Source organism: Podarcis muralis, chromosome 2, assembly GCF_964188315.1.
Source record: "Podarcis muralis chromosome 2, rPodMur119.hap1.1, whole genome shotgun sequence".
Lineage (NCBI taxonomy): Eukaryota > Metazoa > Chordata > Lepidosauria > Squamata > Lacertidae > Podarcis > Podarcis muralis.
Genome location: NC_135656.1, coordinates 69,643,217 through 69,659,892, shown reverse-complemented (window position 1 = coordinate 69,659,892; position 16,676 = coordinate 69,643,217). Strand labels below are relative to the sequence as shown.

Sequence of the window (16,676 nt, the reverse complement as noted above, 5' to 3'; positions counted from 1 at the left end):
AGGGGCCGAGTCCACCCCCCTCTCTCAGGTGGAGAGATTGGAGCACAGACAGTGGAAGACATATCAGGTGTGCTCTGGCCATTACTTGGGGTGGAATATCTGAATGTGAAAGTCAGCTCACCTCTCTGCCTGTCCTGTTACAATCCCTCGCCTTTTGTGCCTGAGTTACTGCTATGCTTGCCTAATGTCGATGGGCAATTTAGGGGCACACCAGTGATTAGTCGTCATCTGCTCTCCAGCCTCAGTTTATTAAGGGACAACTCATGCTCATTTCCTGTCTAGGGCCCTCTTTAGTAACTTTTGTTACTAAAGCGATGATGGGACTGGCTGGCTCCTATGAGAGGAGAACATGCACGTACATCCTTTTAGCCTAGTCCTCTACTGGCTAGTTTTGCAAGCTTTGAGTTATAGGTCCTGCTGTTAAGAGGTTGGCTAGAAGAGCTCTTAAATCTTATTCTCACAGTTGTGAGCCTTTCAGCTGCATTCTCTTGAAAGCAAGCAGTGCTCTCACATGTGTGTCACTTTGGGACTCTCATTTGGCAGGGATTTCATTTCAGTGCCAAACTGAAGCTTAGATAATCCGACTCTGCCTGACAGCTTCCTCCTGGTTTACATCTGATCTCTAGCATGTTCCAAAGGAGGGGAAAGTGATGTAAGGTGTGCTCCTGGGGTGGGGTGCCATCAGTGTATCTCGGATTTCTTTTTTCACTGCTGCAGTCCTAGTGATGTCAGTAGTATCTGCTGCTGGGTTATAGTTCCATTGTGAAAAGTTTTACCTTAGCCCCTGTGTCTAAGGGAAGTGAGGAAACAAATGGCCCTCCTTTTAGACTCTGATGAGGAGGACTTATTAATGAGAGCTAGCAAAGTTCCTATAGCTAACACACACACACACACACACACACACAATTTAAAATGCACCTCTGTTTCAGGCTTGCTTTTGGGTTCCATTGGCAGGCTGGAAAAGAGTTGGGTTTAATTCCTCCTCCCCTTTAGATTTCTCGCCCTGATCGGAAATGGGCAAACAAGTGTGAACATGTGCCATGCTGGCAGAGAGGAGTGGGACTGTCTGTCTTGGGTGCTAATTCCCTGCTAGGGAGCTACTGTGATGCTGCTTTCAGGAGAGATTAGTGCTGAGCTGACCTAGGGCATTGTGGGGATGAGCAGGAGGGATGCTTGGCTTGAGCTCAGCTGCAGGGCACAGCTTCTTACTTGCAGAGAGAGACAGCAAATGTGCATGACCACATCCCAGCTAATTCAGGCTGGCATTATGGCAAAGAGCTCCGGGCCTTGGAGACGGGACAGGCTCAGAATAGTCCATGTGTGAGAGCTGGCCTTGGAGGGCAGCTGCCGCCTCTACTTATTGTAAAGAGGGCCTCTGCTGGGAGGAGGCTCCAAGAATTCCTTGTGATTTTTGAGAGACAAAACCACGCTGAATGCAGTGAAAGGGGCACATACTTATAAACTTATAAACTGTTCCCCATTTCCACACGATGGCAGTGAAACAGGCTGGGCTTGGGCAGCAGCTGCCCAGCACCTTCCGGTAGTGTGGCCTCTTAAGAAGCCGCTGTTGTTTCATTCCAGAGCCTTGTCCCTCCACCCTGCTGCAGCGACACATGGCGGACCTGCTGCGGAGTGACCGTGAAATGGCACCCAGTTTCCTCAACAGTGTGCTTAACCAGCTGAACTGGGCCTTCTCAGAGTTCATTGGCATGATTCAGGAGGTGAGAGTTTTGGATCCGGAATAAATCTGATTGAAGGAGTAAGCCTCTGCCTGTCATCCTGGAGGATAAAAACAAAAGTCCTTTCCTTACTAGGTGTCAGTAGCAGTTTGCAGCACAGTTCTTGTGGGATGCTGGGATTGAGCTGACTTGTGCATGAACTGGAAAAGGGGGAGGGTTAGGGGCAGGTGTGAAGAGAACAGCTGCTCCCCCTTCCAGTTCTTACATTAAGCTGCATCTGTTTTGCTTGGGCAGATCCAGCAAGCTGCAGAGCGCCTGGAAAGAAACTTTGTAGACAGTCGCCAGTTGAAGGTGTGTGCAACGTGCTTTGACCTGTCAGTGAGCCTGCTCAGGGTCTTGGAAATGACAGTCACACTGGCTCCTGAGATCTTCCTGGACTGGAGTCGACCCTCATCAGAGCTATTACTCAGGAGACTTGCACAGGTACTCACTTTTCCTCAAGAAAACATTAGGTTGGGTACATGGCAAGGGGCAAAGGTTTTTAGCTGAGGATGTGGGTGCTGTCATTTGGCATAGTCACAGTTTCCGGTGTGAACTATATTATTCCAGAAGAATGTGTCACCAGCAAGTTTAGGAGCTAACTTATACAAACGGCAGGCTGGCTCTCCCCTCCCCTCCCACACTACTGTCTTACTCCGTTAGTGATTATTCAGAGATTGTGTGTATGCATGTCTGCAGCAAGATAAAGGTCTCCAGTTCACTGCCCTTTTTCTTCTTTGGTAATTTCTTCCTGGAAAAGAACTCCAGAGTAAAGATGGCCACACGTTTCAAGAAGTGGAAGGATAAGCCAATCTGTACCCCTTCCTGATGATATTCCTAAGAATCTCCTTCTCTGGGCTTCAGCCCTTGCTTCCTTTTCCAAATGCCTTAATGCCCCCTATGGTTTACTTAAAGCTTTTAAAGCATGATGTATCAGTAAATCACCTTTTCTGTCAAGCATCAATTCATACTCACATGTTTTCATTATCCATTACCCATCCAGTACAGACAGAATAATTTATTCATTCATTTATTTCAATGTTTTCATATCCCTCCACCTGTTTGCTCCAGATTGGAGCACAAGGTGGCTGTCAGCACAGCTTACAATGTAATATAATATAAAACAGAACAAAATTGTAAGTTCATTGAGGAAAAATAGCAACACAAAGCTGAAACACCAACCATCATCAACAATATCAGATTCCAAAGGCCCAGACAGGTAGCCTTGCATGTTCCATTTCCATTGTCCATGGTCAACCTGGCCACCAAATGACCAGACAGTTGATCAGCAGATGTCCTGGCAAGATTACATGGCCACTTGAGTGAAGATGCAAAATCTTACAGCCATTAGCCATTAGGTAACAATGGAGAACATGAAACTTACAGATGTAGACACTGATGCTTAAAGATGGGGAGGGCAAGGTGTGCATGTGACTTGGGACTTGCTTGCATGGGTCACTGTAGCAGATCCATCTGGAAACCTAATTTGAGTTGTCATGCGATGACTGGCCATGCAAAGAGGCTTGCGGCACACCAGAACCACCTTTAAGCAGTTACATGCAGATGAAGTGACCAAACCACTCATATTAGTTCTGAGCACATCTGTTCACACAACCAACTACAGTGCAGTGTTTGAAAATAGGTTGACCAAAAATGTCAGGTTTTAATTTTGAAATGAACTCTTCGAAAGGCTTTTATGAATTGTTTCTTAAAAGAGTGCATTACTTATCCCTGAAGGGGAAAGCAATGTGCCAAATGTTCTTTGGGTGCCACTTTCAGAATTCTGCCACGTTCTAGTTGAAGCATCAGCTTGCTCTCTGGAATGATGACTCACTGCTGGCTAGTTCCTCATTTTGCCCAACTTCTTTAAATGAAATATCTCTGCACAACCTTGCATGTACCTTTGTGCTAAGGTTCCACTGTATGCATGTGGAAATTTGGCTTATTAGAAAGAGACCCAATCCATCCATGGAATTAAGAGCTGTTTTGCCTTCTAAGAGTTTTTTCATTGAAAGTGTCCACAGCCTGAGATGTGAGCTGATGCAACCCGAGCCACATTTTCAGTCTGTTATTGCTGAAGGCTCAGGTCTGTTGTCATTCTCATGGTTCACAGAGAGGCCTGTCATATTTCTTTTCTGAGCAGCCCTGCTGATGGGTATCCTCCGTGCCATGAAATCTAGGGCCACACAGAGCATTATCATGCATCCATCTAGTATCTCACCATCTGCTGTAAAATATATGTTCTTGGAAGACCGTCCTCTGCTATTGTGGGTCTGAAAGGCAGATAGTTCCAAGGCATAAAGGAACTACCCTCAAGGCCCTTTTCTGTAACCCAATACACCTTATTACAATGCAGAGCCCAATATTGTGCCTGCTGTTGTAGAGAGATTTCTGATTCCAAGGGAATTGAGTTGTCTAAACCCTGATGATCAGACTGGAAAGTGTCAGGAGTAGCATATGTGCATCTCTGCAAGTGTGCAGAGAGAGAACTCGCATCTTCTGCTTTAATCATTCTGCCATCTCTTCTTCCTTCCCCACAGCTGCTAAATCAGGTGCTGAATCGTGTGACAGCTGAGCGGAACTTGTTTGACAGAGTGGTCAATCTTCGTCTGCCAGGTGAGCTTCCTTCCCAGCCACCTTGCAGTCAGTCCTGCTTTGGGAGAGGGACCATAGCTCAGTGGTAGAGGATGTGCTTTGCATGCAGAAGGTTCCAGGTTCAGTCCCTGGCAGCTCTAATTCAAAGGAGCTCAAAGGTGATGGCAAAGCTGTCTGAGACCTTGCAGAGCCACTACCACTAAAGAGTAGGCAAAGCTAGGTAAGAAAGACAAAAACTCTGACCTGGTGTGAGGCAGCTTCCTTCATTCTTACGTGATCTAAATTCTCCCATCATTCCTGGGAAATAGTGCTCTCTCCTTCTACAAACTCACATGAATGTTTCCAATGGTTGTGGACATTCATTGTGTCTGCACAGGGGCTTCACCCACTCCCAGTCCTTTGAACAACAAGATAATTTGTACTCAATAAATTTAATTAAATTTAAAATATTTTAAAAAAGGAAATGTCTGTGGGGAGAATTCTGTGCTGACCTTTCATCTCTGATTACGGTGTCAGTACAACTTCCATTGATGCCACTGCTCCCTCCCATCCGCTCTTCAGATAGGCAGGAGCCCAACAGAGCACACGTGAGAATGAAAGATGGCATCCAATCCCAAAAGGAAGCCCCATGTGGTCTTGGCCTTCATTGCTTACAGAAATGCATAAAACCTGCAATGATGGGAAATGGGATCTTTTGGCTCTAAACAGTAAGCAGTCATTAAGTGATGGCTGTGTGCCCACCTACTCAGGGTGAAGGAATCCATTCTTGTACAGAGCTTGTTAAATTGCAAAGTAATCTTTAGGGAGGCAAGATGTCCTGCTTCCGCACTAAAAGCTGTCAGAGAGTGATACCGGTGAATGAGCAGGAGCTGCATTTAACTGCAAAATTGCTGACTAGATTCCACTTACGCTATAGCTCCATTATCTTTAGCCCTTCATTTTGGCTGGTTATTCTGGTGTCTTATGATGAGAAAAGGACAGCATGTGTTAGCAGTGTGTGCACTCTCTGCCTGTCCCCCCACGCTCCCGCAGAGCATGGACCCTTTTCCTTCACACAGCATTATTAAATAACTGCTGTGGCACACACTGCTGCAGATCTATGTCATACTGATCAGTATTAGGAAGTAAACAATATTGCTGAGTCAATGTGCCCTTGTGTTCCTTCTTGGGGAACAAGGGCTCAACCCTCATTGAAAATTGAGATTGTGAATGGAGAGAGCTTAAAAAGATCCACACACTTCCACACATTTTTACACTTTCCTATTCTTTGATGGATTTATTTATTTGGCATCTGTGTGACGTAAGTAGTGTGATAGAAAGAACATTCTGGAATAGGTATGGTCATAAGCATGTGGAGTAAAGGACCATATGAATAGCTGTCATCCTGAAGAAAATTGTCTCTGAAGTGTGCCTAATTTTAAATTTGGACAAGCTTGTTTTACCCCCCTCCACTTCCCTTCAAATTTTGAGCATTGCTTTAGTCATACTCCCAGCTCGAGCACCTCTGCCCTGTTGGAAACATGGGGCATATTGGCATGTGTGACCACCATCAAGTCTTCCACATTTCAAAGCATTGGCTACTTTCATGCTCACCTAGAAGCAGGAGAAAATTGGAATCATCACTCAGCACTTCTTCAGACCTGTCTTCAAGTGCCGTTTTCAAGGTTATGTGCTTGAGAAACACTGTGTTTGGGTGACTCGGGGGATTGTATACTGACTGGAAGGTGGAGGAATGCTGGACCACTACTGAAGGGCTTAGCACCATTCCATTTTTTTTGCACAATCCTTTTAAGTGCCCTTCTAATAGAAAACCAGACAGTGGCATTAGCAGAGATGAGCAAGTGCTTTCTCTAGTGTTTGTCACTTACCTCTAAGATTTCCTGTTTGCCAAGGAGGTTCATTCTGTTTTGTCCAGGGTTGTCCATATTGGGAGTGGTGGTGGAGGAGGACTCATTTGAGCTTATGGTGCTCTAGCAAAGGCCTGATGAAGCTGATGGATGTAGCAGTACAAATCTTTAAGTGAATTAATACAAACGTTTATCTCCTCCTGGTCTCCTGAAAACTTAGGCTGGTGGTGTTCCTCAGTGCAGTGCTATGCTAATTTGTCCTCTGCTATAGTTAAGAAGATAAAAAGGGGTGCAAACTAACTTTTCATAGTACTGATTGTAATTTGAAATACCTGCTTTCTTCCCTAGGACTGGAGAGCGTAGATCACTATCCAATCCTTGTGGCTGTGACAGGAATTCTGGTCCGGCTGCTTGTTGATACTGACTTCCAAGGGTAAGTGCTGCTTAATTCCACGCCATGGCGATGAAGATTTCATTGCTTGTGTTCTAGTTTACTATTCTGAAATGAGCAGCCTGGCAGCATTGTGTATTAGGGTAATGATGCAGTCTTTGTCTTTGCCCCCTGTTTTCATATGCTCAGTCTAGTTGCAGGATAGTAAACCCCCAAATAATTTCTGTCCTGTACGTTGGTCTCTGGGTGCTTTGTGCTGCGACTATAGTATACTTGAGAGCTATTTAAAAGAAAAAAGGGGGAGACATCCTGTCAATTTAAACCTTCCATTGAATTATTTAAAGAGGTAGCCAACGTGGTGCCCTCCAGATGTTGTTGGACTACAACTTGCATCATCCCTGGCCCTTGCTGGCTGAGGCTGATGGGAGTTGGAGTCCAACAACATCTAGAGTATTAGCCGCTCTCTGGTGTAACTTTGTTTGCTTTTGTTCTCTGCTTGCTTCTGTTCTCTGCTTACACGGCTGTGTAGCTCATGCAAGCTATACTATATTATGTTCCTTGGTTGTTGCGTGGTGTGGGTTCGTGGCAGATTCTGCTTAGGGGGTGGACAGTTGGACAAGATGATCTTTAGTTCTACTCTATTCTTACAATAACTTTAAAGGGAGATCTGTCCTATCTCTGTATGTTTCTCTTCATCTTCTTGTTCTTCTTTTTCTAGAAAGAACAAGCTTTGGGATTTAGATCTGGGAATGGTCCTGCCCAAAGGAAAGCAGGCCATTTCTTTTTACCTTTATGCATAGGCACCACTCACATCATGCTGTAGCAAAAGAATACTCTTTCTACATATGCGGTTACCTTCCCAAACTGAGCAAGGCTGGCATCAGATCATTTAGACAGATAAAACTGTAAAGACATGCTGTGTTTGGTTGTGTTAAACAGTGAATATGTCTAGCTGCAGTAGCGTATGACAGTGGAAAATAAGCCAAGTCCCAAGGGAAGGTGGCTGCTGACATGCCCCTCCAGATCTACTGCAGTGTGGCTGATGGCATTCTTGCTTTGCCTTCATTGCCCTTGTTATGGTACTCAGACAGACGTGATGGACAAGTCCCTTCCACAGCTCTCAGGACTTTTAGAGACAGTGGGTTGACACTCGCTTGTCATCTGATAATCTCTTCTCCCATCCTGTTGTGTTTTTTGAAAAAACAAAACTAGCCTTACCTTTATAAATTGAGTACCGGTAGTAGCTTTTCTTCTGATTTCCAACCTAGAAAAAATCATGTCTCCTAACAGGCAGGGTACATTAGTTGAATCCTGCCCTGTGGTTACCAGGACGGCGGGAAACCAGGCCAGGATATTAAACCATAGTTGGACGGTGGTTTAAGAACCTGGTTGTTCTGATCCTGATTGTCATAGTTTCATGGTTCAGACATAGCAAGAAATTATGTGAAATTGAAGACCTCTGGGGTTAATTGCAACATGCTAAGACAGGAAGAAGTGGTTTGGCTGGCATAAGGTTTGTTCATATCTCGGCTGATTAAGTTTTGATACAGCCATCTGAATGAGGTAAACAACTTCTCAAATGCAGGCAGTCAATAAATACATTTTGCATTTAATTCCACTCTTTTTGATGTCTACTGTGGATCTTAAAGTAGCATTAAAAACAGCTTTCAGCACTTCCTCTCACCCCTCTGCCTCACTTGGGAAAGGACATCTTTTACTTCCTGACCTTTCCAACTTGAGGAGGAAAATGGGAACATCAAGCTCCTGAAAAAGGTCCAGAGGGGTGTTTTAAAAAGAAGGGTGCATTCACTCCCCTGTGAAACACTTGCAAATACCCATGATGATCATGGAGAAATACGTGCATAGCCTCCTTCTAAAATGAGCCTTAATTGCATTCAGGTCTAGGGATAGGCATTTGACAGGTCAAAAAGATTTGGCCCATTTGATCAGTCAGACTGTATAAGGAAAAAAGATATTCTCAAGTGGGTTGATACTTACGTTAACTGCAAAAACAAGTTAGATAACTGTTAACTGTGAAAGAATGAAATTACCTTTTTAAAAGCATTGCTTTGAATTACAGCTTTTAACATTGTTACATAAGGTTTCTATAAAAGTGAATGATTTACTGAGCAGTTCTCCTCATTGGCTTTTATCCTGGAACAGCAGGGCCAGTCTGCAGTTGCATTTTTTTGTTATAAAGGAAATTAAAGCAAAAATAAAGCAAAGTAACAACTATTTAATAACAAATGGCAGTTTTAAAGGCACATGCCAGATTAGCAGGTTAGTTCTTCAAGCAGCACCAGTATCACGGCTACTTGGAATATTTGACAATCTTTTAGATTCAAAAAATTAAATAGGTAACCAGCCATCCAGTGTGGCAACTCTATTCAGATTGCTTTTATCTTGCCTGATGTTCTAGTTTAATCCGTCTCACTGAAATGCAGTCCATATGAAACTGTTGTGTCACGTTTCAATTTCTCATTTGGCATGTCTTATTTTTTCAAAATGTTGTCCTTGTTTTGCAGACAGCTGAGCTCCATGTGGCTAGGCATTTTAGTTCTATAAACAGGCTATTTCTGATCCTCTCCACCCCCCACCAAGGCCTTCCAGATAGACACAAATCAACCTAATTATATCCTCCCTCCTGTGGTCAAAGCCACATAGCCCTAAATATAAATGTGCCAAGCACACCATATTAAAGTGAATTTTTATTTTTTTGAATCTGGTTGTGGGAAACCCTATAGAGGCCAATCCCATCCCACCCAAATTGGGGTAACAAGCTCCCTCCGTCCCTTACCTTTATATCAGCCACAGCGGCCTCAGCAGGGATTCTGGATCTACCACAGCATCTAGTTTGCCTTCTTGCCAGACTGAACTCCTTTCATCATTGATCCTGTACACTATCTAGCTTCTACACTAGTTCCTTTACAGCCCAGCTGATATGCTGACAGTCAGATGCAATCATAACCCTCCCTGTCCCTGTTTCCACAGCCCATTTGCTTCCTGTTCTGTGGGGCAGACTAGCTGTTTCTTTTCTTTTGCCCATGTTGTCCTCATCTATAGGGCCCTCAATAACCCATTGCTTTTTGAGGAAAGGTCGTATTGCACTTTCATTGATAGGAACAGACTAATGATGATATATTACTATTAAGCATTTTTAACATGGCATATGGGATCTACAGCAAATTCCTGGACAAGTTTCATGTTAACAGGAGTAAATCAACAGCCTGAGGACAGAGTAGGCTGCATTTTCCAAGTGAAAACAGCACATTGCTTAATAACCTCCAACAGATATTTGTTCGTTAATTGTAGTGAAATATGGTCCTTTTCTCAGCAGTGATTGCAGCTCATTATAGAGGCCTCCCTTGGACTATTGTTGTATCATATAACTTCTAAATTGTTTCTGAGGCATGAACAGTGGATGGGAATGGGCTAATTACCGTCTCTGTGATCTGTAGCTTCTTGATGCTGCTGGCTTTCATTGAAGAGGGATCGGGTTTTGTTCTGTTGGAAGACTATGGAGGGAGCGTGAATCTAGGGTCTTTATCTCTTAACTCTGTGACTTGAGCAATAGTATTTTCATAGCTGTAATTGCTGTGAAATCATAATGGAGATGCTTTTGCAGAAATGCATGGACGAATCAAGAGTTTTTGAGGGCCTAGGGCAATTAACAGAGTCTATAACAGGGATGACTGACCTCCAGCTGCAAATTTTTCTGACCCCCCCCCCCAAGCCCCCAGCAATTTTAGCAGTGACAGGAAAAAGAAAGAAAAAAACATGATGCTGGGCTTTAAACCTCTTCTTCCAGTTTAGCAGTCTCCTGTTGATGCAAATTATCTCTTCCTCAGCTGATTTGCAAAGATCATCTGAAGAGGGGAGACTGTGTGTCCTGTGCATGTGCGCATGGCCAAGGGTGAATGTGGCTCTAGAGCCAAAAATGGGTTCTCTGTTCCTGGCCTAGGGGGATATATATAAATAAGATGGTAACAGTGGGGGAAGGACAGGATTTGGAATCCTTGGCAGACCTATGGAACAGCTTGTCAGGTATCTCCTGCTCAAGAACTTCCATCACACCAATTGATTACTTACATTATTTTCTCTTCAGTTTACTCGCTGTAGATACCCCAGGTAGAAATCCTCATAGCAGACCTGTACCTGCCATGCACTAATGGTACATTTGGTTAGAAGTCCCATTGATGCTTACGTATAAAATGGCAGCCATTCTTCTGCAATGCCAGGCATAGTGCCAACTAGTTACTTTCCTGTGGAAGGCTGAGCGGCTTTGGTTTTGATGGAAAAGGTCTGGGTGCCTTTAAGAACTCCAGTTGCTGGCTTACGGTCAAACCAGAAGGGGGCATTGTGAACATTTAGTTGCTAAATGGATATCATTTAGCAGCCCCAGAGTATTAGGCTGAACTGCAGCATACATTGTGCTCTTTAACAAACTTACACTAAAGATTTTTAAAGGTTCTTCTACACTAGGGTTTACCAAACTTTGGTCTCCAGCTGTTTTTGAACTACAACTCACATCATCCCTAGCTAGCAGAACCAGTGGTCGGGGATGATAGAAATTGTAGTCCAAAAACAACTGGAGACCCAAGTTTGATCTACACTACAAAGTGAAACTGCTTTAAGCCAGTTTAACTGTCATGGTACTGATTTCCTTCCAGTAAGGTCTGATAATTGCTGTTTATTTGATAATTATTTTGGAATCTATTCTGGAGGTATGTGTGCCAGAATGAGATGTGGTATTCCGGATGCTCTTGTTTCTATACAAATGTGTTAACCACTTCTAGACATCACTTTTTCAAGATTGGTAGATGGAGAACAAGAAGGCACACTGGGAGAGACCTTGGGCCAGGGGTGTGAGCAATCAGTGGCTCACCAAACTCTTCGTGGCTTGGGAGGCATTTAAACTTATCAGAATGCTTGTTTAACTGGGACTGGCTGGAAAACTGGGCTGGTGACAATTACATGCCATCCTTTTCAATGAGCTCAGTTATATTACTATAAATTCCTATGATTTCCAGACCATGACAACTATACTGAAAGGCCTTAATAACATCTAAAGCAGGCATACAGAATTGAGAAGTGGGGATCTCCCATGTAGGGGTTTGCAAAGGGGATCACCGAGTCTTGGTGTGGCTAATTACACAACCATAGCTTGTGGTTGCCACTGATCATTCCCTTCAGGGTGGTTCTCCTCACTTGCCACCCTCCTTCAGAAGCCTAGCAAGAAGGGAGAGAAGCTGCTCCAACTTTCCTCCCTTGAGTTGTCCTTGGAAGAAGGAAGGGTGCTTCTTCTTTCATTCTGGGCTTTTGAAGGAAGCACCAGTAGCACCTCACTACTGCTACCTCCTGCAAAAATCCAGCAGGAATAGGATCTTTGCTCTGGGCATGTAGTATAGGGTGAGGGGGGATGTTCTCTCATGAGTGGACTTCTAGAACCCTGGTTGGAATTACATAATGACCTGGGATTCAAAGAGCTGCTTTAGGCATGCCCCAAGGCCTGAGCCATGTATGCCTAATAGGAGTTTTCATTCCACCTCTACCCCCATTGGGCAATAGACCACAATACAAACCATAGCCTTTGCTTGCAGAATCAGTTTCTTTTGATCTGCTTGTGCTAACATTGAAGAGAGTCCCATGGGGTCCTCATTTGAGCCTTGGATAAGGGCTATGGAAACTGGCACCCTCCGCATGCCTCATTCTCTGCATCTTGAGTTGCACTTGACAGATGTTCTGTCCCACTGGCAGATTGTCCTCTTGGAAAAAACACACACAGCTAATATGTCAGCATGATAGTCTCAGGCAGGGATGTGAGTGTGCATCCTAGCGATTTGCTGGTTGCCATGGCTGTGATCAGTCACCAGCTATTGAGTTCTTGTCTTAACTGGCCCGTGCTGTTGTCAGCACATACCCCAGTGTGATTACAAAGCTGCAGGAGCAATGTAATGCATCTTGAGATGGGCATCACATGGCTCCCATTTCAGTTCATATATCTAAAGTTGGGGGAAAGTGTTGCTGTTGGACAGATGGCAATAATCATTAGGCTTTCCCAATTTAATTAGGAATGTTCAGCAGTGGGTGGGAATTGTAAATTATATGAGGAGAAGAGCTTCGTTATGGGAAGGAGGTAGGGTGTGAGCTGCTTTCTGCAGTTAGAAGGGCAAGGAATCATAGAATTGTAGAGTTGGAAGGGACCTGAAGGGTCATCTAGTCCAACCCCCTGCAATGCAGGAATCTCAGATAAAGCATCCATGACAGATGGCCATCCAATCTCTGCTTAAAAGCCTCCAATGAAGGAGAGTCCACAGCCTTATGAGGGAGACCATTCCAATGTTGAACATCTCTTACTGTCAGAAAGTTCTTCCTGAGGTTTAGTCGAAATCTCCTTTCATGTAACTTGAAGCCATTGGTTCGAATCCTACCTTTCAGAGCAGGAGAAAATAAGCTTGCTCCATCTTCCCTGTGACAGCCCCTCAGATATTTGAAGGTGGTTATCATATCTCCTCTCAGTGTCCTTTTTCCCCAGACTAAACATTCCCAGCTAAACATAATCCTCCCAAATGAAGCACCTATGATGAGCTCTTATATTTTGAAGAACAAAGGAAAGTAATCTTCATATTTTGACTTTGTGTGCCATTCATAGTTATTACTCTGAAAACATCTGAAATGTTCTCTGAATAAATATGTATTCATAAGCTGTACCTTTCTGAGAACATCAGACACTTTAGCCTATGGCTAAAAACTTGGAGGAAAATGGCTCAACTGCAAAGCTCACATTTGTGCACAGTGTGATTAGTTCTAAACTGGTAATCTGTTTGGTTTTTTTCTTCCTAGGTTTGTGCATAGGAGACCATTTAGCTCTTATAATATCTGACTACATTATTTATAAAAATATTTGCTTTCTGCTATTCATAAAAAATATCAATTTGGTGTTCTGAATCAATGCTTAGACGTTCTCTGCTCTGTCACTGGCTTGAGAAGAGGAGTCCAGAAATTCCATCCACTGCATATCTTCAGTGTATATTAACATTTATTGACAAAGAGTACGTTTTCCTGGGCCTTTGGCTAATTAAGCAATTTATGGCCTTTTAAACTGTGTGGGTTATTGTTTTTGTTTGTTGTTATGGTTTTGTGGTATGTATGTTTGTGTTTTTATATTGTAAACCTCCCTGTGATATTCAGATGAAGGTGTAGAAATAATAATAATAATAATATGGTGTTATGATTATTGTGTGGTAATAGATACATACAAGGATTACAGTTTGTGAGAAGCATTGACTCCTCAGTACCAAAGGCAGACTCACATATCACAATGACATTAATCCAGTTTGGAGGTGACCAGCACATGTATCAATGTGTCCTGACTATCCATAACCTGGGAAATGCCACAACTGATGAACCAAATTAAACCGCTAAAAGGTGTTCTGGGCCACATTTGCCCTTATTGGCAATGTTGGATCAATGAAAACCCCTAAGCTACATACTTGCTCCTTTAGAGGGAGTGTAACCTCACCTGAAGCAGGTAATACACCAAATTTCCTGGACCCAGGGACTGTCAATCCATAGTTCTGTCATCTGGTCAAGATTCGGCTTCAGTTTATTGGCCCCCATCCAAGCCATTACTAGCTGCAGACACCAGTGCTGCATCTCTACAGCCTTGAGAGTAGATCTTTAACCGAGTGCTCAGGGTTAATTGGTTCTAAAAGGGACTGAGGTGCTCTAGAGTTACCAGAGAGCGAGGTCTACTCAGGGAGCAGGATGGGGCAGGGTTTCATTTAGTACATAAATGTCAAATGAAGAGCTTGTTTTAACTTGCTCAACATGCTGGGTTGGGGGGGTGAAGCTTATAGAACTTTGAGAAGTGGGAAATTCCAGTTTCAGGGGAAATCAGGAAAAGCAGAATACATCAATGTAAATGTTGGTATTCGGGGACCTTCAGCCTCTTTCTACACTTATAATTAGGCTTTTAAAGCTAGTCTGCTTCCAGCATTGTAGCATATAGTCTCTGTGCATGGGCTGTTCCTCCTGATAAGGACAAGGGTGCCCTTTTTGTCCTGGGATGATCCTGTGATCACAGAAGCTTTGTTTCTCTCCTGGTGCTGGGGATTAACAAATGTTTGCAAAAACCTTTGAAGATTCAAAGTGTTCAGAACACTAATTAATTACAATCTCATTGCATTAATCTGGCATTTGGTAGTTTTCCTTTGCCTCACACCTGGTGAAATTAATAACTCCCTTTGTAGACATGTCAGATGCACAATTCAGTCAAGGAGCAACTTGGTAGAGAAGGACTGATCCGTTATATGGATTTGTCTGCCTTGGCGACTAAGTGCTGTTAATATGGGTCAGCCATCACTTAACTCTGGTGCCACATGTGATGGCTAATCAATAGAGTATCACTGATAGGGGTCTATACAGTAGTGGACGACATGGTGGTGCTCACCTAACCTTGTTTGTGTCACTGTTCCTTACTAAGAGGTAGAGGGGAAGGAGAAGGCAGTGGCAAGGTTGGCACGGTTCAAACTCAGAGTTATCTGGTCTCCTGCCTGGTGCATTTGCACCATGCCTACCTCACTGTCACCTCACCCCTCCATCTCCCAGTAAGCAGCAGTGACACAACCAAATGGAGGTCAGGTAAGTGCTGCTACCCCACTGTCCGCTACTGGGTCTGTATGAGGAGCCACAGTGTAAATTGCCCTGTACTGCTAAATTGACATACCAGCCACTGATTATAAATGGGGTTTGGTGCAGACAGACGCCTTTTGCTTATAAGGTATTAACAGAAGAGCTGGTTCAGAACCTGCCTTTTCTAACTGTACATCCTGGGCATGAGAGAGACTGGCTATCTGACTGGATTGCAGATTGTGCTGCCATGCTGCCATTCAGCTGGCAGGTTTTGTCTTTCCCCCATAAGTTTGACAGAAATGCAGGAATTGCAAGAGTGACTCTTAGCCAAAGGCATAGGGTGGTATTCAAAGTAGTGCTGAAGCGATTGCTCCATTAGTGCAAGCATTTCAGCATCCCTGGTGTAACGGATCTCCCCCTCTTCTCCTTCTGTGCCCTGTTCTGGGGGTCTTCCAACTGCCCTGCCAAGCCAATTTATGGGGGGCGTAGGTGGAGGAGAGTGGGGGCAGTCCTCATTGCTCTAGCGCAGGGGTCTGCAACCCGCGGCTCCGGAGCCGCATGTGGCTCTTTTACACCTTTGCCGCGGCTCCGGGGCGGATACTAGCGAGGGGAGGAGGCGCATTGTGCGCCCCGACACTCCCCACTGTGGTGGGCGCTGTACTGGCTGTGATGTCGCTTGGGGTGGTGCGTGCGTTAGTCATGCACCGTCCCGACGTCACCTTCCTGCCCGCTGTCAGATCGCGGCTCTGGAGATATATTTGTTTTAAATGTCACAATGGTTTTGCGGCTCCCAGTTTTTTTTTCTTCGGAAACGGGTCCAAGTGGCTCTTTTTGTCTTAAAGTTTGCAGACCCCTGCTCTAGCGGGACTCGTTGTGCTAGTACCTGCTAGAGCAACTAGTTGTTTAATATTGTGTTTTAATTGTTGTAACATTTATTATTATTATTATTATTATTACTACTACTATTATTTGGTTGTTTCTGGTCTATGATGTCACTGTCCAATTTCCATAGTCTGATTCATGTCCTTGGCTGAAGTAGAGTTATTTCCTCTTCTGTTGTGGCTTACTAAATATGGAGCATTAGTAGAAAATGGAACCATCAGCTCTCATTCTTTAGGAATAATCTCTCTACAAAACAACCACTTTTGTGCTGAGTAGAGGTGGGGGCCGGGGCAGAATGACTCAACAACTTCTTGCTTTCTCTTGGTAAAACGTAAGTGTTTTATGCTGACCCATTAGCTTGATGTATAGGCAGTTTAGAAACACCAAACTTGGCAGCGGTGTGAGTTCTCGATTGCTGTTGTGTTTGCTAAGAGACGGCGTAGCCCATTCCCAAGGGACATTCATTAAGCTTTCAAAGTCCTGTGTGTCAGAGAAGCTGGATTTTTACTAAGGCAACCCCAATTTTTAATGATGGATTTCTGTGTTTTTAAGCCTCTTGAACTCTGAAAAATTGTCTCTTAAGTGCAGCTGCTGTTAACGAGGCTACCT

General features: G+C 44.0%; 1 protein-coding gene across 5 annotated transcripts in view; it reads left to right on the top strand.

The window, feature by feature from the left end:
* RNF123 (ring finger protein 123) overlaps positions 1 to 16,676 on the top strand; it is an 89,309-nt gene that overhangs the window by 41,853 nt on the left and 30,780 nt on the right. For all 5 annotated transcript variants that reach the window (XM_077924714.1, XM_077924711.1, XM_077924712.1 and 2 more), the window contains 4 exons: positions 1,582 to 1,721; positions 1,974 to 2,162; positions 4,259 to 4,334; positions 6,509 to 6,593. In XM_077924714.1, the coding sequence (XP_077780840.1) occupies positions 1,582 to 1,721; positions 1,974 to 2,162; positions 4,259 to 4,334; positions 6,509 to 6,593 (490 nt within the window). The remainder of the gene's footprint in view (positions 1 to 1,581; positions 1,722 to 1,973; positions 2,163 to 4,258; positions 4,335 to 6,508; positions 6,594 to 16,676) is intronic.